Raw genomic sequence first — 22,516 nt, 5'->3', positions numbered from 1 at the left:
TTGCTCAATTGTGTCCCTTAGTTGTTCCAATTTGTGCTAAGCTTTAGAAAAGCTGATGTATTAGGAATGATTATCAGCTGGAAATGGATGGTTTATGTTTAATTGTTATTCCTAGCAATGTGCAGTGCTTAATGCCACATTTCGTTTTACCCAATTGTGTCCCTTAGTTGAACCAATTTGTGCTAAGCTTTAGAAAGCTGATGTATTAGGAATGATTATCAGCTCATGGATTAAATATCTGTTAAGTATTGATGATAATTGGCTCATCAGTTAAATTTTTGTTAAGCTACTGATGATTGGAAAAGCTGATATATTGGGTATGGAGCTGTACCAGGATCAAATATTACTACTGCCCCAAGTTCTGTTGGGCTGAATCAACAATTGTGGTAAGGTTGATATGCCATGTTTTCCTTTTCCTCTTGCCTGAAGACTCTGGACTGAGTGGAGGTTCCATCTCAGATGGACTTTTTCTCATGCCTTCAAAGAATCGCGTGAAGACGATTTCCAGAATCCATGCTGTTCTGGTTCAAGGATTCCCTGTCAACAATTGATCAATATGTGTTCATCCACTGTGACGTGAGGGGCACTGATTACTTTACTTCCAAGCAAAATTTAGAACAATAAAACCTGTCCGTATGAAGGAGTATTTACTTTCTTTTCTTGTTGAACTGAATACATGGACTGGAGCTGGAGTGACAGCAAACAGCCTAAATGCCGGTCTCGAGCTTGAGGAGTGCTGAACACAACTGGAATTTGACTTTGGACCGTGTGGGGTGAGTAGGTGATTATGTAATCATAGACGCAAAGCAAATGAGGTTGGATTGATTTAAAATACAGAAGTTGGCTGCAATAAGGATGAAGGCTTTTTACCTGAATGCTTCTGCTTTGTACCGACCAGCAAGCAGTTGAGGTGAACATGTTGATCTGGGCCCGTTGAAAGTGCCAATTTGCTGTCAATGGAAGCCATGACATTGGGCAACATACATTGGCAGGGAGCCACACTCCTGGACATGTTGGCACAGTCTTGGGGTTGACATACAAATATGCAGTTGCACTCGGTGAAACACAACAAGATCAACTTGTGTCTAGCTACACAAGGGATTACAACCACCACTGATTTGACCTGGAAATCATGTAGCAGTCCCTTAAAGCCTATCCAGTCTTGTCTCATTGACTTTGCCCCAAGATCCTCTCACAATCTGGCAATTTTTACGCAACACAACTGTCAAGAAACTTCACAGGTGACCAGAATGCTGAGAATGAAAAGAAATCTCAGCCCTTTATTGATCAAGATAGCCCTATTAGCATTGGGGAAGAAGAAATACAGCCATTTATTGTCAAACACAGCAACATGTGGTTGTTCTTGTTAGAAAAGTTTGGAGCAATGTATGCAAAGAGATGATGCTGATAGATCTTCTGTAAACATAATAAATAGAAAAAAACAACCAGAACACAAGAAGTAAGAAAGAATCGACTTGGGAAATGGAATCCATATACCAAGACTCAGGAGTAGTACAAGGGTACGGGCTGAGGACAATCAATAGAGTGGAATAGTCTCCCTCTCTCCAAGAGAAGCAATGTGCTCGTATTTGATGAATGCATGATAATGGAGGAGGGACTGCATATAAACAGATAGAAATAAATACAAGAGCAATGACTAGTCTGCTAGCATTTAATGTGGGGCAAAAATACTAGTTGGCCACATTTAATGCACCAAACTCGAAATGAAATGCACATTGACTGGAAGTTCCACACCCAAGATAAGCACTTTGACATCAAAGATATGTACTCTACTAACACCCTCTCTTAGATCATGGGTGATCAATACAATAAAATATAAAACGATAAAGGACTGATCATAGTAAATACAACAAATGCCAATTAGATAGAACCATGGATACCCAAGCATTGAGTGATCAGGCCACCACCAAGGTGCCTTGGAAAGTTGCCGATGTCAATGTCAATCGTGCCAAGCCCTGACCACATAGAGTAGAGATAGCTGAATCTCGATGCTTGTCATGAACTAGCTCCACAAAAAGTACATCATGATCATGGATACCTCACGTTTGGCCAAACAAATGCCAATCAGATAGAACCATGGATACCCAAGCATTGGCTGATCAAGCCTCCACCAAGTTACCTTGGAAAGTCACTAATGTCAATGTCAATTGTGCCAAGCCCTGACCACATAGAGTAGAGCTAGCCAAATCTCGATGCTTGTCATGAAGTACATCATGACCATTGATTTCTCACCTTTTGCCAAACTACAAAAGTATCCCCTTACGTGAGATTAGTCTGGGGAGCAAGACTGCTATTTGTTAAACATCCCATCATGAACTTGGTAGGCAGACCAGCTCCCAATGGTAGCATTGCTTGTCACCCCTCTTTAAAGTAGTAAAAGTATCTTGCTTGCTGTTATGGTAGCCTCCCTGGTAAATGCAAAGAAGCCTCATGATCAAGCAGCATAGAGGTTATATAATCAAAACAGACATGTGTTACTGATATTTGGTTTCATAAGGTTTTAGTGATACCTTCAAAATTTAGAGGTAGTTTGTAGAGAACACTCCCCACAAGATGGACTTCAGGAAGGGTGGATTGTTAGCTTGCCACTTTTTAAGTATCATTAGTTTGTCATCTCCTGATAATGAGCTCCTGCCAAAGTTTGGTCGGATTGCATTTATTGCAGTCCCAAGTCATTGGCAGTAGGTTGGCCAGATTTAGGGCCCTTTTGGTAGGTTGGCCAGATTTGGTGGACTTCAGCTATTTATAGCTGGTCTCTTCTCACTTTAGCCATCATCTTTTGCAGGTTGCTTCTACGACTTTGGGCATTCTCCTCTGTTTGGTGCTACTGATGCTATCATCATTCCAGCATGATCTAGTGCCTTGATTGATGCCTCGGGTAGGGCTAGCTCATACCCTATGCCTTGGTCCTTCAGAGACATGAGAGGTCCTAATGCTCACACAATTGGTGACTCATTGTTGTATGCAACACTCTCAAGTCTTGGTATATGGATTCCATAACCCGAGTGTATCTCTGAGTTCTCTCTTTGCAATGTTCCCCTGCCCCCCACACAGTGCGGCCCCCCCTGGGGCCCCTTTTGTATTGTGCAGTCTATTTCAGTAGCCTTCTATGTTTTCTTCACTACACCCACTTCTGACAAAAATCTCTTTGGGATGATGGTTGCTGCCAAGACAATTGCTGTGTAGCCAACCCGAGAAGAAATCACAAGAATATAGGTGAAGATGTCTTAGTGTAAGTGGCTGCAGACAAGTGACTGCTTGCACCCACCCCTCTAGGAGTAAAGAAGACACAAAAACATAGATATTTGATGTAGGGTTGCAGGAGTAAAGAAAACACAAAAACACAGATATTTGACGTAGGACTGATAAAGAGGATTTAACTTGCTGTAGATGGCGTGAATCTACTACAAACATAACCTTCATAAAGTGGCTGATGACTGGGAACTATTGATAGGGTATTGGGGTGTCAACAAGAGCTAGAAACTTTCAATAGTGATGAAGATGATCTCCTGTAGGAGTCCAGGGAGGAGTGAAACCAACAAATGTAGTCGTGGAGAGTGCTAAGGAGAGGAGGAAGTGATGAAGGATGAAAGTGAGATGTGTCAATTGATGAATGTCCATGCTCTGTATACTAATAAGTCATACAAACAAAGCCATTTTGGGGCTTTAAATGGAAACCGAAATAGGACTTGACAGAATACAATAATCTTAATGACTTTGGTATATCAACATAAGGCTCGTCAATTGGAAGTCCAGGAAGTCCAGGGCCTCATGGTATTGCTGAATTTAAAGATCTAGCTGTGGCACCAAATGATTCCAATGATTCATATTTGAACCCTTGTGTGGACTTATAGTTTCTACACCAATCAAGAAAAAAGAAAATTGTGAGTGGAGCTATTGTCAAATAATATTGTAACCAATTGGCATTAATTACACCAATAATCTTTGAAAGGTCATGTGTGCCAAATATGGTCTTATTCATAAGACAACATGGCAATCACTTGGATTAATTAAACAATCCGTTGTCGAAAATTCAAATAGCATACCCTGAGCCTCAATGGTATTTATCAATGCCTTGGAGCTTGACTTTGCCTTTTTATTTTGCGGTCAATCTTTGTCTTGATAAAAGTGGCCGGTTTGATGGCATGTGAAACAATGATATTTTGATTGATCCTTGCTATGAGTCACCTTGTATTGGCCTCCTCCTCCTTCCAGGGATCCAGAGTTGACTGATGAGAAACTGCAATTGTGGGGGCTTCCTTTGACTTTGAGCTCAAGGTGGTTCAATGGGAATTGCTCGTTGATTGGCCACCTCGCTTGCAACTAAGGTATTGTTGAAGTTCTTTGCATACTTGCAGGCATCCTCCAATGAGTTTAGAGCATTGACAATATCTCATTTTGGTACTTCAATGGCAATCCAAAAAGGTAATGCATATAGTTTGTAGAGCAATGTCCATAGGTTGTCTTAATGCCTTGGTTTTGTATAGAAGGTTTTTGAACTCTTGTGAGTGCATATCCAAGGTAATCTTTCCCATGACTAGCTCAAATAGCTTGTAGAAGTTCTCAATCCGATCGTTGGTTGCAAACGGCTTGTGAAAAATTCTACCCAAGGTTTGGGCTCTCCCATTCTTGACCATATGTATGGGCATCATCTAGAAGGCTCTTCTTCTTTCATGTTGGATGCAAATTTTCCATTTGTGGTGACTGTGTAGGTGCATCTTTAGAAAATGCATCTGAAATTTCTCTAGCTTCATACTCCCTACTTTTTATCTGTGTCAAAACCACCATGCGCACCTTGCCTCTTCAATTCCAATGTGATCCTTTAAAGGGGAGAAGAAGGAATGTGACAACACAAACACTCATTCATGGCTGATGACACATTTTGATTTGTATTAGTTCAATGATGCACAATGCATCAAGCATATACAAATCATGCTTCACGAGAAGATGTACGCTTCATGCGTTGGGATTCACTCACAATAAGGGCCTCAAATGGAGGTGCATTGTAAGAAGCCATGGTGATGAAAGAGAGTAGTGGTGTTGAGGAATACGAATGAGAGTATAGATGGGATAGAGTGTGTGAGAGAGTTATTTAATGGATGAATGTAGGGCTAAAATCCAAGTGAGAAGAGAGGAATGTTTTTTTTCTTTTCATTGCTGTCAAAAGAGACTATAGGTAAAGCAGGGTTGTGTTTGTGTTTAATGCAGATTTGAGTGGCCATTCTTTTTATAAAAGAGAGAAGGGGCCTAGTTAATTTCAGCTGCTTTCAGTTTAAACAAAGGAAGATAAATCTCTTTAATTAACTAGTGGAAAGTTAGGTATGTAAGAGACTAGTGGCTTCGTCATTAAAAGGTCCATGTGGTTAATCTGGTTCTTGGTACACAATCCCATGAGTTGATAGCAACACATCACATCTCCATGCCACACAACCCAACATGCTACTTCCCACCCATCGTGACTATTCATGAATTGGTGATTATGGGTCAACGCCATGACAGCAGACACCATGGCATCAAATGCCACTTGCACTATGTTGCCATCTACATAATACTTTGCTAGGCAATGAAGAGAACTTTGTTGTTGCTTTGACGTCTTCCCTTTTCTCATAACCATCTTTTCTCTCTCGATCTCCCTTCCTTTCTCATAACCATCTTTTCTCTTTCGATCTCCCTCTCTTTCTTCAACCTTAATCGTCGTCTCTCTCCTTGGCATTCTCTCTCCTCGATCTTCTCTTCAAACTCATCTTCTCTCTTTATGATTCCTCTCACTAAGGTGTTCTTCATCCACAGTAACATTTCATCTTCTCAACACCATCAACATTAACATTAGAGATTTAATGAATCTTGTAGTTTTTAATGCTTACCTATATGCACCGACTCTCCAAATCATAGTCACATGGAATGGTCATTTTTGGGGTTCCCGTACTATGTTCCTCATTCCCATTTCTTCTTTTATGCCTATTGGATGTTTCTATATAGTCACATGGAATGGCAATTCTTGATCATCCCCGTTCTTGTTCCCTATTCCCATTTCCTATCCCATGTGACTATGCCCCTAATGGTTGATGATGGTCAGTGTCCATGGAGTGGCAACTCCCCACAACTTAATTGAAGACACCATTAAGAGACTTGCGCATTGATAATTGCGTACTATCTCGAACATGAGTACTAGATAAGAAACATACGTTGTCGCACCCATCTGGTTAATCTGGTTTACTATCATGCTGAAAAAGTGTTTACTTAATGTGGTTTACTATTATGCTAAATTAATTGTTTGCTTAATGTGGTCTATTGCCCTTTGGATGTGAGAAGGCTAGTTTTAGAAACCATGAACGTAGCCCCAAAGTAATGTTACTTACTCGAGCATGAGAGAAGTCCACCTGTCACGAGGACGTGAAATTTTATTGCTTTGCTTAGCAATTGATTAGAAGTTAATCAAATGTGCTAATGTGACGTGTACATGTGAGGTGTAAGTTAATTATTTCATAGAGAGGGACCCAAGATCCCGAAATACTAGTTGATGCCAAAGGCAAAAGTTGTAATAAGTTATGTTTGATAGGTACTTCGTGGTACCCGGTGTCAGATTTTGACCTAGACCAATTTATTGGCCACTAATGGTAGTGGTGACACTTGAAAATTAATTTAATAATTTGGATAATGTTGGAAAATGGGATTAGAAGGCTGCTACTTGGTAAAAGTTGCCCATGCAAGTGAGAAAACTGTTTTTTGGGGCTAGTGGAAGTCTTCCAGTCCTTGTGAGAGAGGAGGTTGTTAGAGAGCAAGGAGATGTTGATGTGCTTTGCGGTCACTAAGGATCATTCCTATAGCAGGTGACAATAGCTTGGAGTCCTCTAGGTGCAGGAGACAGCATACAGGAGAGGGCAGGAGTCTTTTTGGTGGTCCCAAGCTATAGGTGACAGCTTCCATGGCTGTTTGAGTAGGGTAGCAGTAGTTTTTCAACATTTCTTATGATGAAACTCTGAAATTTCCCTCTACAACATTTTCTCTTATCTCCCAGCCATCTCTTAAGTTATCTCAACAAAATCCAGCCATTTGAGTCATTAGGTGGAGATATTGAAAAATCTCTGTTGTAAACTCTAATTTACAGTAGAAATTAGAGTTTGATTGAAACCAGCCTTCCTTCCGTGGATAGGTGGTAAATCCTTGATTACAACTTAATTACAGCAGTAAACAACAAATGCAAATTTGAAAATATAAATTTACCTACTGATATTCGACAATGCACACCCGATTGGCCCCAAAATTGGCGTCCCTTTCGGTATTTCTTTAGCTTTACTAAAGAAGAAGTTGATTTACAATGGGATTCTCCCAATCCCCTTCGCAATCCAAACTCCCCTTACTGTCCAAAGTGACCAGCAAGTCTTCAATCTATTTTGCCCTTTGATTCAGGGACTTAATTGGCCTTCACCCACTTCATAGACGATGGAAATGCCCCAAATTCAATGGCTGGCTAGTCTTCCACTTGAATTTAGCTGAAATTCACCTTCAGCCCTAAAAAATCCAAGTCTTGGAGCTTCCAATTTTTGGCACGCTTCTCGAGGCTGCTACTAAACTCTAATTTCTGCTGTGAATTAGGGTTTACAGCAAAGAAATTTACAATTTCTTAGCCTCCAAGGGTTCAAATGCTGAGATTTTCAGAGTAATGCTGTGAAATGGTTGGGAGATGAGAGAGAAAGCTGTAGAGAGAGAAAATTTAGAGTTTTGTCGCAAAGAATGATTGAAAATTAGTCAAATGCAGCTGTTGCCCTGCCACAATAGCATTAAATGCTGTCGCCTACAGTTGAGACATCCAAATCAGTTGTCACCTTGTACCTGGATGCAATCACCTAGCTGTGGAGGGTCCGAAACTGCAATCGCCTCCTCAAAACTCACTCGTGGCTGGCTGCAATGGCTGAAAATAGGTTGGCCATGGCTGCTCACAGCTCTCCCACATTTGCTACAGCAAGAATGATCTCGTTTTTCCTTTTCTTCAACCTTTTACCAGCTTGTATGGGCAAGTTTGTCAAGTGGTAGCCTTCTCAAATGGTTTTTCCAACATTATCCATCATTAAATATTAAATTTCAGCCTTTAATTACTAAAAATAAATTTAATAATTATTTTGGTGCTTAGAAAAATAAATTGACTGGCCAATAATTAAATTGGCTAGGCATCTTTCATTCCTGAGTCTCTCTGTGCCATCTTTGACCATTAGATCGGCATTAGGTACCATTAAACGCCACATCTCTAGTGTCACCAACTGGCACTTATGACCAAATGAATGACCTAAGCCAACAATTTGTCGGAGTGCGCAATGGAAGAAGAAACATGAACACAGAGGATTGATCAGTCCCTGCACGCACGCAGCCGGAATGGGAGAGGAGGGAGAGTGTGCTGAAATCTGCATAACAGTGTGTGGGACTGATGGGGGGGGACTCCTATATATAGCCCCTCAGCCTCCAAACTGGCCGACTGCACCAAAAAAGAGACCTAAAATGGTTGATTGCCACCTGAGAAGGAAATGCACAATAAAAACAGCAACACACAAACTGACAGAGCTCCTTTGTCTCTTGCCAGACTCTAACAAGAGCTCACAACCAAGAGATGGCAGACTTACAATGAAATAGAGCAGGCTAACACCCCCTCTCAGATCCTGGGAGGGTCTGAAGACCTAACATCCGCATGTGACGAAGCAAAGAAAAGCTTGAGGCAAGGACTTCGTGAAGAGATCAGCCACATTGTCCGCCGTGGGACAGTAGGCCACCGCCAGCTTCGAATCCACGATCCGCTCTCGAACATAGTGGTACTGAACCTCAATGTGCTTCGTGCGAGCATGAAACACCGGGTTCTTTGCCAGAGCAAGGGCACTCTGGTTGTCCACGCACAGCTTTGTAGGTCTTGTTTGGGAAAAGCCAATCTCCGCCATCATACAACAGAGCCAAACTACCTCCATAGCAGTTGAACATAAGGCCCGATATTCGGCCTCTGTAGAAGAAAGTGCCACAATAGACTGCTTCTTGCTACTCCAAGAGATAGCACCGGATCCAAGGGTGAAAGCATAACCTGTAGTGGATCGTCGCGAATCCACATCACCTGCCCAATCAGAATCGCTCCAGCCAGAAAGAGTGGTCCCATCTCCATACATGATTCCATAGGATCGAGTCCCCTGCAAATATTGAAGGACACACAAGGTTGCCCTCCAGTGATCCTGAGTAGGAGTCTTCATGAAAGAAGACAACAAAGCCACCACAAAAGAGATATCCGGCCGAGTGTGAATAAGCCAGATAAGTGAGCCAACAAGGCACCTGTAACAGGTGGGATAAGTAAGGGGAACTCCAGCTGCCAAAAGCTTGAACAGACTGGAGTCCATGGGGCATGAAATAGGCCGACACTCGGCCATACCAAATTCCGAAAGAAGCTCGGAAATGTACCTGTGCTGCGAGATAAAGATGCCATGTGCCATCTGATAGATCTCCAGACCAAGAAAGAAGTGAAGGACCCTAGACCCGTCATGTCAAACTCCTGCCGTAGAATAGACTGAGTGTGCTCCACCCACTGAGTGTCGCTCCCTATAATAATAAGATCATCCACATACAAGATCAGCAAAATACAAAGGTCACCCACAACCCTAAAGTTGAGGTTGGGGTCATGATCGGAGCGCTGAAAACCACTCTGTAGAAAGAAGTGGTCAATCCTTTGGTACCAAGCATGAGGAGCCTGCTTCAGGCCATAAAGGGCCTTCTGCAGCCGGTAGACATGATCCTTCTTCCCCTGCACAAGAAAACCCGGAGGCTGTGAAACATAGATCTCCTCCTCAAGGACGTTATTCAGAAAGGCTGACTTGACATCCATCTGGTAAACAAGCCAACGGTGGTGAGCTGCAAGAGCCAAAAGAACTCGAATGGTGGACATTCGAGCTGTAGGAGCAAAAGTCTCAAAGTAATCCAAACCCGCCCGCTGTGCAAAACCCTTGGCAACAAGCCTAGCTTTGTGCTTGTCCAAGGAGCCATCTGCAAGATACTTGGTCTCAAAGACCCATTTCACACCTATCACCTTCCGTTTCTTGGGACGCGGTATAAGGTCCCAAGTCTGATTTCGCTCGATGGAATCGAGCTTTGCCTGCATAGCCTGTCTCCAAACATCCTGTGCAAGAGCCTCCTCAACAGTGGAAGGCTCGGAATCCTGAAGAATCTGTGACATAAGAGTATAGTTCACACAGATTGAACTATCCCGTGGGGCCCGTAATCGGGCTGATCTGCGTGGACATGTAGAAGCAGGAAAGTGAGTAACACCTGAATCCTGCAGAAGCCAGCGATACCACAAAGGAAGCCTGAGAGACTCCTCCTGCTGTGAGGGAGACCGAGCAACCTCCGGAACTTGCAAAGCACTTGTCGGAGAAAGGGACTCCCCTCACCAAGGGAAGGGAGATCCTCCTCATCTGAAGAAGGCTCCCCATTGGATGGCGGTGTATTTCTAGAAGACTCCTGAGGGGAGGCTGAAGGGGTGGAAGTACTCGAAGAAAAAGGAGTCACATTCGCCAAAGGGGGAGGGGAAGCTGAAGTAGAGGGAATAGAAGAAGGAGGAATAGGAGGGGGAGGAGCCGAAGAAGAAGGAGGGGTGTTAAGAGGCATCCTTGAAGGAAGAGTAAGGAAAGAAGGTGGGGGAGGGTCCGCCGATGACGAAGAAGTACCTGTAAGAGAACCATCAATCGGATCCTCGGAGGCTGAAGCCTCATCGAAGATCACAACCCCTGCTCACCTCAATCTTCCATGTCGTCGGGTCGTAGAGCCAATATCCCTTCGTGGTCGTACTATAGCCCACGAAGATAAGTTGTCTCGACTTAGAGTCAAGCTTCGTCTGCCTCTTCTTCTTGTCCACATGGACAAAAGCATCACATCCAAAGATGCGAAAGTAGGACATGGAAGGCTTCCTCCCAAAGAAAGCCTCATAAGGAGTCATGTCCTGCAATGCCGAAGTCGGAGAGCGGTTGCGAATATGCACCGCTATAGCCACCGCCTCACCCCAAAGGGAATAAGGGAGACTCCTATGCTCTAGCGTGGATCGGGCCATCTCCACCATGGTCCGATTTGCACGCTCCACCACACCATTATTTGATGGTGTGTTCAGATGGGAATACTCTAGCCGAATGCCGTGATCCCTGCAAAACTAAGAGAAAAGGTGAGAAGTGAACTCACCACTGTGATCAGCTCGAACGCCACAAACTTTGGAAGTAGTTTGTGTCTCCACAAACACCTTCCACTCGCAGAAACGGGAGTAGGCCTCGCTATTGTACTCCAAGAAATAAGGCCACACATAACGATTGAAATCCATAATCAGCATCAGATACTTGGCCTTCCCAAGGGAGGCCGTACCCATAAGTCCGCAAAGGTCGGTGTGAACCAACTCGAGCAGTAAAGAAGCCCTCCTGGAAGCAACATGTGGGTGAGGCTGCCCATGCTGCTTGCCCCTCAAGTAGTTGGGGCATAAAGTGTAAAGAGGAGGGAAATCAGGAAGTCCCTCCACCATCTTCCTCTTGGAAGCCCGCTGTATTGCATCAAGGTTCAGATGCCCATAACGAGCATGCCAAAGCAGCCAAGCTCATGGAAAGCCCTTGCAGCCAAGGTTGTGAGCTTATAAAGCCCACCCTCATGTGTACCTGTCCAAAGAGCATCACCGGTAGAAGCATCCTCCACTATGACCGCATCGTGGGTAAAAATGACTCGGGTACCTAGTTAAGCAAGACCAAGCCCAAATCAGGTACATAAAGAACTTTGGCGGAAGAAGACCGCCTATCTGAAAACATAGGTAAAGTCCCCATGCCTCGATCAGGAACTGTAGAGTTGTCACCAATGGTGACAGTGCCCCCTCTCGAACGAAGATCCTGAAGCCAATCTTGCCGAAAGGTCATGTGAGAAGATGCTCCGCTGTCCACTAGCCAAGGCTTCTTCTGAGTGGTAGAAGCTAGGGCTGTATCCTCCTTAATAAAGACATGCACAAAAGTAGACTTTGTTGTGGTTGGGGCCGCCTTGGAGTCCTTCTCCTTGGGCTTTAGATGGGGATACTTCTGCCAACACTTCTCCTCGGGATGAGTGCCCTTTCCACAGTGTGGGCACTTGGGCTTCTTCTCCTTCGCATCCTTCTTGTCCTCCTCCTTCATGTCCTTGGCCTTCCCCTTCGGCTGCTGCTTCTTCTTGCCGACATCAATACCTTTAGTAAAAGCCTTGGTGGAGCCACTAGCACCCACCTCTCTGAGACGCTCGTCACGCTCCAAGACAAGCGGGGAAAGTTCCTCCCATAGGAGTTTCTCGCGGGTCCTCGAGGTGATGAGGCTGGTATAGAAGACATCATACCAGGGTGATGGCAGCTGAGTCAAGAGAATCATCGCCATATCCTCGGACGAAATCACCGACCAAGAGAGGCCAACTCGCCTTGCATATCCTCCATCTTCGCGATGTGCTCCTTCATAGAAGAAGAATCATCAAGATTGAGCATCCGCAATTTCTTCTCCAAAGAAATCTTGTGGGCGAACGTCTTATGCTGATATAAAGACGCAAGCTTCTTCCACACTTCCGCTGCGGTCTGCAACCTGTGAACATGAACAAGAACAGAGTCATGAAGACTCATAAAGAGAAAGGAACGGGCTCGAGAGTTGAGTCTATCTCACAAGGCTACACGGTCCATAGAGGCCCCATCTGACTGATCCACCGGGGGATGGTTGATGGGTGAAGAAACAACTTGTCTTCCTTTGGAAAGGAAGGGAGAATGGGCACCTGTATCGAGGGAATCAAGGAAGGCATATGGACATCTTAAGCAGTCTTTGCCGATGGAACCTTCATGGTAGAAGGAACCCTCTGAGATACATGGATTGAAGGACGGGTGCGAGGAGACTCCTCCCATCGTCGATCACGAAACTCCTGATAATCCTGTCTCTGCTCAGAGGAATGAGGAGAAAGAAGCTCATCCTTTGAGTCATCGAAGCCTGAAAACTAGTAAGACATCTTCCAAATCTGCAAACATCAAACACACCAAAGAAAGTTTGCCGATGCTGAGTGATAACCACTAGAAGGGTCACCAACCACCGATCAGATTGTGAACGGCAAGAAACTGAGGTCGCCAAACACCAGAAGTTGTAAACGCAACTGAAGATGATGCAAACGCTGATGCAGAAGCCGTCAGACACCAAAACACAGCCTGGGGTGGAGTCGCCTGCAAGAATAGGGCCACCAGATGAGGAGAAAACCACATGAAGAACAAAACGCCACCAGGAGGGGTGTCATCTAGCTGATAGAAGGCCACCTTGCAGCAAAACGCAACCAGGAGGAGGTACACAGTGACGTGGCAGCCAATGGAGAAGGCGCCTGCAGCAAATGCAAGGGTTGGGACTTGCAGGAAGAGCCGCCTGGCTAATGGGGAAGAATTGGCAGCAGTAGACGAAGGGGATGGTGTCTCTCTATTGATGGAAGCTCCTCCGTGCTCTCAGTTAGGCTCTGATACCATGTCGGAGTGCGCAACGGAAGAAGAAACACGAACACGGAGGAAGAGAGAGAAAGCAGAAAATGAAGGAAGAAAATCTGCACTGACTGAGATGAATGCTGAATACAATGGCATGGATTGATCAGTCCCTGCACGCAGCCCAGAGCGTCAGTGAGGGCACCAGATCAGGCTGGAAACAATGGCAGCACCAATGCCGGAATGGGAGAGGAGAGAGAGTGTGCTGAAATTTGCATAACAGTGTGTGGGACTGATGGGGGGGGACTGCTATATATAGCCCCTCAAGCCTCCAAACTGGCCGACCTGGCCTAAACTGGCCGACTGCACCAAAAGAGAGACCTAAAATGGCCGACTGCCACCCGAGAAGGAAATGCACAACAAAAACTGCAACACACAAACTGATAGAGCTCCTTTGTCTCCTGCCAGACTCTGACAGGAGCTCACAACCAGGAGATGACAGACTGACAATGAAATAGAGCAGGCTAACACAATTAACACCAGATAGCACCAAGTACCCGTGCAACATAACTTATAGCAACTTTTTCCTTTGATAATCCCGTGATTTTCTCGGGTCCCAGGCTCATAATTTTACTCTAACCCCAGTTGCACCTCACGTGTGCAAGATTTACTTAATCATGTGATTAAAAATTAATCCACATATTAAGTGAGATTTAAAAAATACATGTCCTCATGATAGCCCTCCCCCTTGAAATCCTTGCAATTGTCCTCGATTGCACTGTCAGATGCATCAAAAGCAAAGTACTACACTGGAATTTCCATGGGGCATCATAGTCAACACAACATTGCGCATTGCTATTCAACCATTCCATATGCCCAACATATGCTGAAAATTACCAGCCAACATAACATAATATAAGACTCACAAAGAATCTCAAAAACATTGCCAAATTATCATGTGACATATCCATTTCTCACGAGCTCAACTCATCTGGCAAACCCAAACCAAAGTATGGCGAAAACTAAGCATAAACCATGGCTGAAACATCAATGGCATCATAAGACATCTTGCTGCCCACAAAACCAGCTGAATATCCCTGAATATTAATGATCATACGCTGAAAACCCACATTCGATAATCAGCCCCTGATGATCATTAATTGATGCTACACCAAGCATAACCAATGCCATACCAAGCATAATTGATTACACACCAAGCATAACGGATGCAAATGTATAGTTTCAGAGCTGCAATGAAAACCATACTGATCTGCATACCAAACATTGTGACTAGTACACTAAATAGTGATCTCCTGGCAAACATACTATTCAGCTATGGTACCCTGAATGTATGCTGAATACATTCGAGATGCGCTACTTCTAGAGCTATCCATTACTGAGGAGCAGAGGTGCTAGCTCCCTCACAAGCATCAGGTAATACTTTGGACCTTTGCTTTGCTGAACCTGATTGAGCCCGAACTAAAGTCAGCTCTAACTGGAAAGCATCAAGGTAAAGCTGCAACAATTGATGATGGTTTGCCAAGACATCCTCCTCCATCCATTTGGCATATATGGGTGAATAATTCTGAAACTTCACCAAGTACCTTCTGGAACCCTTACCCCTGATCTTCCTCTTGTGTGCCAAAATCTACTGTGGTACTAGTATTTCATCGAGCTTTTCAACCTCTGGCTGAATTTCAGCAGATGCATCCTCTGGCACATCTCCATGAAGAGGTCTAAGCAAGCTCACATGAAAAGCATTGTGTATCCACCAGTGTGGAGGCAATTTCAGCCTATAGCATGCATCATTGATCCTCTCCAACACTTGAAATGGCCCATAGTATCTCATAGACAACTTTGGATACAATTGGCTCTTTGCCCTTCATCTTTTTCAGCCGTGCCTTTTCAAATTTACATCCAAAGTATGAACTTTGCCTCTATGGAAGAGGGAAGAGGGTCACAATCTTATCATGAGTATCAATTACTGCATGCACACGATGCCATCAAGGCATACCAAGCAAGACATCACATCCTTCCAATGGAGCAATAAAGAACTCTTCGTTGTCCACATAACTTTGAATGTGCAAATGAAGCTTTCCAATGATAGGAGTGAACAGCTTTGCATGTCCCTTGCATGCCATACCAATCTCACCCATGAGCCCCGTCTCATTCTCTTTGATGCCTAAATGGACTGCCATATCAAGAGAGAAAATTTGACCGTGCCCTTGGATCAAGAAAAATCAATGCATGCTGATCTCTGATTTGCCCCATGTCCTGCAAAGTTCAGTACTATCTTGATTAGGTTGATCTGCCACTACATCAAGTAATAAACCAGCAATGGTTTTGCCTTTCTTTCCCTTATTATCATCCCTTTCAGCTTGCTGTTTATTAGGACAGCTACGTGCCATATGCCCTTCCTGTTCACAAATATAGCATTTATTTGCAACCATCAGCTCCCTACATCGTGCATCACTTTTCCCATGCCTAGCCAATTTAATTAACACTAGATAACCAAGTATTTGTGCAACATAGCTTATAGCAACTTTTACCTTTGACATCCTGTGATTTTCTCGGGTCACAGGCTCATAATTTTACTCTAATCCCAGTTGCACCTCACATGTGCAACATATACTTAATCATGTGATTAAAAATTAATCCACATGTTAAGTGAGGTTTCAAAAATACATATCCTCATGACATTGACAGCCACCTTGGGATGTGTGCTCAGAATTAAGGGCTTAGGGCTTGAATTCGAGCAATTAAAATTGAGGAATTTCGGGGAGATTTAAGATGCAGCCAGCCAATATCATATTTGGGGCTAAATTTGTTTTTCAAGGAGTAGGGTGAAGGCCAATCCCCAAGCAAACCAAGGGGCAAATTGGTTTGGAGTTTTGTTGGTCAGTTTTGACAGCAAAAGGCACTTGGATTAGCAGAGGAGATAAGAGGATCTTAGTTGTACTCCATTCATTTGCAATATAAGATAAATAAATACCGCAAGGGGCACCGGTTTTGGGGCCAACAGGGTGTCCAATGTCCAAGATTGTATGATAAAGTTTGTATTTCCATTTTTTGTGAATTTGTTTATTGCTGTAATTAAGTGCTTTATTAGGTCTTCACCACCCTTTCCAAGAAGGAAGGCTGGTTTCAGCACCTGGTCAAAATTGGGAAAATTGACTCAGATTGAGGCCAACTAGGAGATGGACATGGGAAGAGATACAAAATGACATGGCTACTAGCAATTCTCTTAGATTTCATTAATCACTTAGATGGACATGGGAAGAGATACAAAATGACATGGCTACTAACAATTCTCTTAGATTTACAATAAAGATCTAGTGCTAGGGAGAATGACAATGCCAACTGTTTTGAGTAAGAGTTTGCTGGAATTCTAGACTTAATTTCTTACCGTAAACATTTGGTTTTGCAGTGCACGTACATGTTTTGCCACCTGCCCATAGAGAGGAGCCGAGTGGACTAGGAATGCTCAACTATATGATGCTGGGTGAAATGATATTTATTCTCACACAAACCGTGGATGCTGAATAGAGCAACATGGTTTTCTCAATCACACAAGTTACTTATGAATTAGGGCACGAGTGACTTTGTTCAACCATGGCCATTGTCAAAACAAGCATGCTGGACACCCCTTTGTCTGGAGTCTGGACTCTGGACACAATCCCTTCATTTGGAAGATCCTGAAGTTTCATAAACTATTTTGAGACAACTTTTCGTGAGTCCATCTGTAGCAGACCACTATATCTATCAATTCTATATTGTTTTAAAACTTTGAAAGTAGGCTATGATATGCTCGTAGTTACTGCATTCTGGGACAGCCCATACAAATTTGTGGTATAGTTCAGTTGTTAACTGTGATGTTAATTTGTGCGGTAATCCCACTCCTTGCCACTATGGAGATGCCAATTGGGGTATGGAAAACTATTGAGGTGCATTGAGATATAGAGTCACTTGAATGATCAAGTTCACCATATGGGGGCTTACAGGAGCTCTTAGGGGGATTGGTATGTTGGGTGAATACTGAAAGAAGGGAGGTTCTGCACACCTTAACATTGTAACTCTATGTCATAGTCCTCTGAAATGATAAACAGAATAACCTCTCGTGCCAATAAACAAGTTTTTTAAAAGAAGTTCTTGGCTGCAAGTTTCAGGGTGCACTTAAAAATACTATGCAAAGGATAATAATGAAAAGTATGGTTTTTGATTTCTTTCAAGCTTGGCCACACACCGTACTTATAGTAAAATCAAACGATAAATGGCAATTTAGTGGAACTAAGTACTGCTCTTATACGTGGTGTTATGATTGGGGTTTATATTGATAATCATTGAGTAGCTTACAATTGTATCATCTACTGGTTGCAGTATCAACTTCACACTATGGTGGAAAAGGCACATGTTGATGAGGTCCTTCCTGTTCTTGTTGCAGCAGATGTGCATGAGGATGCCTCACTACAGTCTGTATCTAAGCATGTGATTGCTATTTCTAATATGGACACAGTTGATTTGGAAAAACAGCTTCCATCAAGTTTAGCCAAAGAAGTTATTGCACTCAGGTGTAAAATGGGTCTATTGCAAGCAGAGACTTTAAATCCTATGCATGAAAAAGAGTGTCAGAGAATCAGAAAAGCCCTAGATTCAGATGATGTAGAACTTGTGCAACTTTTATTGAAGGAAGGACGGGTAAGCTTGGATGGAGCACATGCATTGCATTATGCTTGTGCTTATTGTGATCCTCACACAGTACTTGATATTTTGGAGCTGGGACTTGCCGATCCGAATCTTAGAAACAATCGCGGATTCACTGTTTTGCATGTTGCATCCATGCGCCGTGAACCATCTATTCTGGTAGGTCTTCTTTCTAAAGGGGCCAATGCTTTAGAGCTCACGCCTGATGGTCGGACTGCGCTTCAGCTGTGCACAAGACTGATAAAGAGTTGGAATCACCAGGATGATGGTGAGGCTTGTGAAGCATTACAGAAGGAGAGGTTTTCTGTAGAAATTCTAGATCAGGCTGGAAGGAAGGTCTCTTTCATAGATGTAACTTTTCCTCCTCTAGTTGATGAAAAGGAGCTCTTTATGAGATTACTTTATCTGGAAAATAGAGGTGCGATTCTTCTTAACAGCAAAGTTATTGCAGCAGTCATATTTGGTTGATCATGAGCTACTGTAGTGTGGTAGGTGGTGTGTATAGATCTAGTAAGTTTACTTTTTTCTGTGTTATTTTCTTGGAATTAAAAGTGTTTTTGTTGAGCATACATTCACGCTTGTCAAATTGCAATGTGTGGCTATGATCTGGGAAATATGTTGACCCTTGCAAGGAGGGTTTGAACTGGAGTGTTTTGTTTGACCATGGTCTCCTTGTCAGGTATCCGACTGTTTTGTCAGTTTTTGCATGTAGAAGGTTGTGCATATTATCTATATGGAGCATACATATGCCTTCTGTTTTTGGTCAGGGATTTTTCATGTAGGTTAAACAAGGAGCAGAACTGAGTATTGTTCTGCAAACAGATGGATCCCAAGTCTGTGATCACTAATCGGAGTGTGAAGAAAGAGGAAACTGCAAAACGTTGACACCAGGGGCTGCTAGAGATAGAGGCGACAGCTGCAGAAGGGAGAGATGATGCCAGGCGGTTCCATGAAGGTGCAAACGCAAGCTGTAGGATGTCGCTTGATGGTGGAGACGCTGGCGATGGCAGCTGGAGACCAACCACAGCCTGGGAGATGGTGCCAGATAGTGGGCAATAGTTGGAAGAAGGCGCCAGGGCATTGTGAGGTTGGAGGGAGAGGTGGCAGCAGTTGTGAAGGTTGGACAGCCATGTGGAGGTAGACTGATGGCTGCAATCTGCATTGGAGAGTGTGAAACCTGCACTGACGGAATTAGTTTAAATGGGGACAGCCTATCTATTTATAGACAGCTGAGGGCTCCGTGTTTCATAGCTTCCAGGCCTTAGCCATCTCTCGAGAGCTTACGAACAATGAGTGTCTTTGGCATTTTCGCTTAGGGTATCTTGGTTATGACTTACTTTATGAGTTGTCATACCGTGAGCTGGTTGAGGGCCTTCCACGCTTGAAGCTCGCTCGAGATGTTTGTAAAGCTTGTCAGCTCGGGAAGCAGCACCGTACCCCATTTCCTCAGCAGTTCTCTCATAGGGTTGAGGCGCCTCTTAGATTGATTCATGTTGATCTTTGTGGGGCGACATCCACTGCTGCCTTAAATGGCGCCCTGTACTTCTTTTTGATAGTGGATGATCATTCTAGATACTTGTGGGTATATTTTCTCAAGCATAAATCTGATGCTTTCACATACTTTTCTGCTTGGGTGCTGTTGGTTCATAACTAGATTGGTCGTCGTGTCGGTTGCATGAGGAGTGATAGCGGTGGTGAGTTTATCTCCCACGAGTTCTCTGAGTTTCTACTGCAGCATAGCATTTCTCGCCAGCTCACCTCTACCAACTCCCCTTCTGTGAATGGAGTTGTCGAGAGTAGGAACCGGACAGTCATGGAAATGGTACGCTCTATGTTGTTCTCAATAGAGCTTCCTGAGCGCCTTTGGGTCGAGGCTGTTAACACTTCGGTATACATCCTTAACTGGTGCCTGATTGCGGCTCTTCCTCAGAAGACCCTGTATGAGGCATTCTTTGGCTCTCGGCCTGTTATTTTCCACTTCAGAGTCTTTGGGTGTCGTGCGTACACACACACGCCTGACGACAAGATAGGAAAGCTTACTCCCCGAGCTGATCTTCTTATTTTTGTGGGATATTCCTCTGAGGCGAAAGCCTATTGTTTGTTCGATCCTCAGACAAACAAGGTGATCGTTAGGCGGGATGTTGTCTTTGACGAGAGGGATATTGTGCAATCTTCTGCACCGGATTTCGATCTGATTCCTTTTTCCACATCATCAGAGACCATGCCTACTGAGCTTGGTCTACTTCTTGCTCCTGACCTTCCCGCAGCACTTCAGTTCCTAGGCTCCCTTCACGAGACCCGTTACCTCGCTGGTACCAATAGATCTTGCGGGATTCGGGGATCCTACCACCAAATTCCACTACGGAGGGACCTTGAAGATCTCTACCTGGCTTGCTCCTCAGGCATCATTTGCATTGTTGTTTACAGCTGATTACATAGCGCATTCTGAGTTGGATACATGGCAGGAGGCTCTTCAGCACCCTCAATGGCGAGCGGCCATGGAGAAGGAGCTCGAGAGTATTGACCGAAATGCGACTTGGACATTGGAAAATCGTCTGAGCCACCAGAAAGTCATCGGAACAAAGTGGATTTTTAGGACTAAGCTAAAAGCTGATGGGACTTTAGACAAGTACTCGCCTTGTAGTGCAAGGGTTTCAACAAAAGCATGGCATTGATTATGAAGGAACCTTTGCCCCTACTATACGGTTGACTTCCTTTCGGTTGCTACTCTTGCTAGCCGCTCACCACGTTGGCCGATACATCAGATGGATGTCAAGAGTGCCTTCCTAAATGGTTTTCTCGAAGAGGAGGTCTATGTGGAGTAGCCACCAAGCTTTCCTTCTGGCAACCCGAGGAATAAGGTATTCCGCTTGCATAAAGCTCTTTATGGGCTGAAGCAAGTGCCGCGGTCTTGGTTCCATAGGATGGATGAGTTCTTACAGACTCATGGATACCATTCTACCCCTTATGACCCGAACTTATATGTTCGATCTACTGCAGAGGGGGTTAGCTATATCCTGCTATACGTTGATGACTTACTCCTCACAGGTTCAGATTCTACTGCCATAGCAGAAATTAAGGCTAAGCTTCAAGCTACATTTAAAATGACAAACCTTGGTTTGTTGTCTTATTTTTTAGGGATGGAGGTAGTTCGTTTTGGGGGCTATATTTTTGTATCAGAGCAAAAGTACGCACTTTAGCTCGTGGACCAGTATACTACGGATCAGACACGGCTAGTGGCTACGTCTCTTGATCCTACTGTTCACTTGTCGAAGGATACCCTAAGACAGCCCTTCGATAGCCATACCTATCACTCTGTTGTAGGAAAACTTCTTTGGTTAATTCACACTAGGCTAGATTTAGCTTACTCAGTTAGTATACTCAGTCAGTATTTCACATCACCTAGGATGTCACATTGGATTGCATGTCTTCGTGTGTTGCGTTATTTGCGGTGTACTTTTTTTTACGGCCTAACATATGGTTCTAGTTTATGTTTGCAGGGGTATACTGATTCTAATTGGCAGAAGATCCTGACACCCGGCGTTCCCATGGCGGCTACCTCTTTACCTTGGGCACGACTCCCATTTCTTGGTGCAGCTGTAAGTAGAAGACAGTGGTAGCTTCCACGGCCGAGGTTGAGTACCGGGCTCTCTTTGATGGCACCACCGAGGCCATCTATTTGAGGAGTCTACTGGTGGTACTTCATTTACTATGTGACTCTGCCACAGTTGTCTACTGCGACAACCAGAGTGCCATTGCCCTTGCGGGAAATCCGATCATCACACCACGGACACGGGATGTGGGAGTCCACTTTCACTTTTCCAGAGAGCAGGTTGAGCTAGGCACTATTCGCCTAGAGTTTGTGCCTTCATCAGATAATTTTACAGATATTTTGACCAAAGTGGTCAACTGGTCGGTTCTTTAGTACCTGCTATCCAAGATCGGCTTGGGTACACCCTCCCCTACTTCTTCAGCTGGACAGGGAGAGGGTGCTTCCCTCTTGCTTTCCCTTCCAGTTTGAGAGGGGGCAGCTTCTACTCTTGGTAGTTACAGTGATGATGCTTACATTTTTTAGACATTACATTCTTTTATTCTTTTGTATTGTATTATGGACATTTGTAACTTCATCCGCAATGTCAGGATGACATGATTGAAAAAGGGCGCTTGGTTAAGTGAACAATTCCTTTGCGAGGGCACTGTCCAAGTGGCACCTTTGCATAGCATATTGCATGAGTATGCCATCTTGCATCTCCCTTTGTATTACCCTATGCATTGGCATTCTGTTTATGTAAACATGCATATGTGTACATTTATTCTTCTTTGGTCTTTTGGAGTGGTCGACTCTAG

General features: G+C 44.0%; 1 protein-coding gene across 3 annotated transcripts in view; it reads left to right on the top strand.

The window, feature by feature from the left end:
- LOC148040324 (BTB/POZ domain and ankyrin repeat-containing protein NPR1-like) overlaps positions 1-22,516 on the top strand; it is a 49,049-nt gene that overhangs the window by 1,176 nt on the left and 25,357 nt on the right. For 2 of the 3 annotated variants that reach the window (XM_087698351.1, XM_087698342.1), the window contains exon 2: positions 17,846-18,587. In XM_087698351.1, coding sequence (XP_087554477.1) covers positions 17,846-18,587 — 742 coding nt within the window. The remainder of the gene's footprint in view (positions 1-17,845; positions 18,588-22,516) is intronic. The other variant, XM_087698359.1, reaches the window with a different exon arrangement.

This window comes from Lygodium microphyllum, chromosome 2, assembly GCF_053477565.2.
Source record: "Lygodium microphyllum isolate KBCC chromosome 2, Lygodium_microphyllum_v1.1.10, whole genome shotgun sequence".
Taxonomy (NCBI): domain Eukaryota; kingdom Viridiplantae; phylum Streptophyta; class Polypodiopsida; order Schizaeales; family Lygodiaceae; genus Lygodium; species Lygodium microphyllum.
The sequence above is the reverse complement of the archived record's forward strand: the minus strand, read 5'-3'. Positions and strand labels throughout refer to the sequence as shown.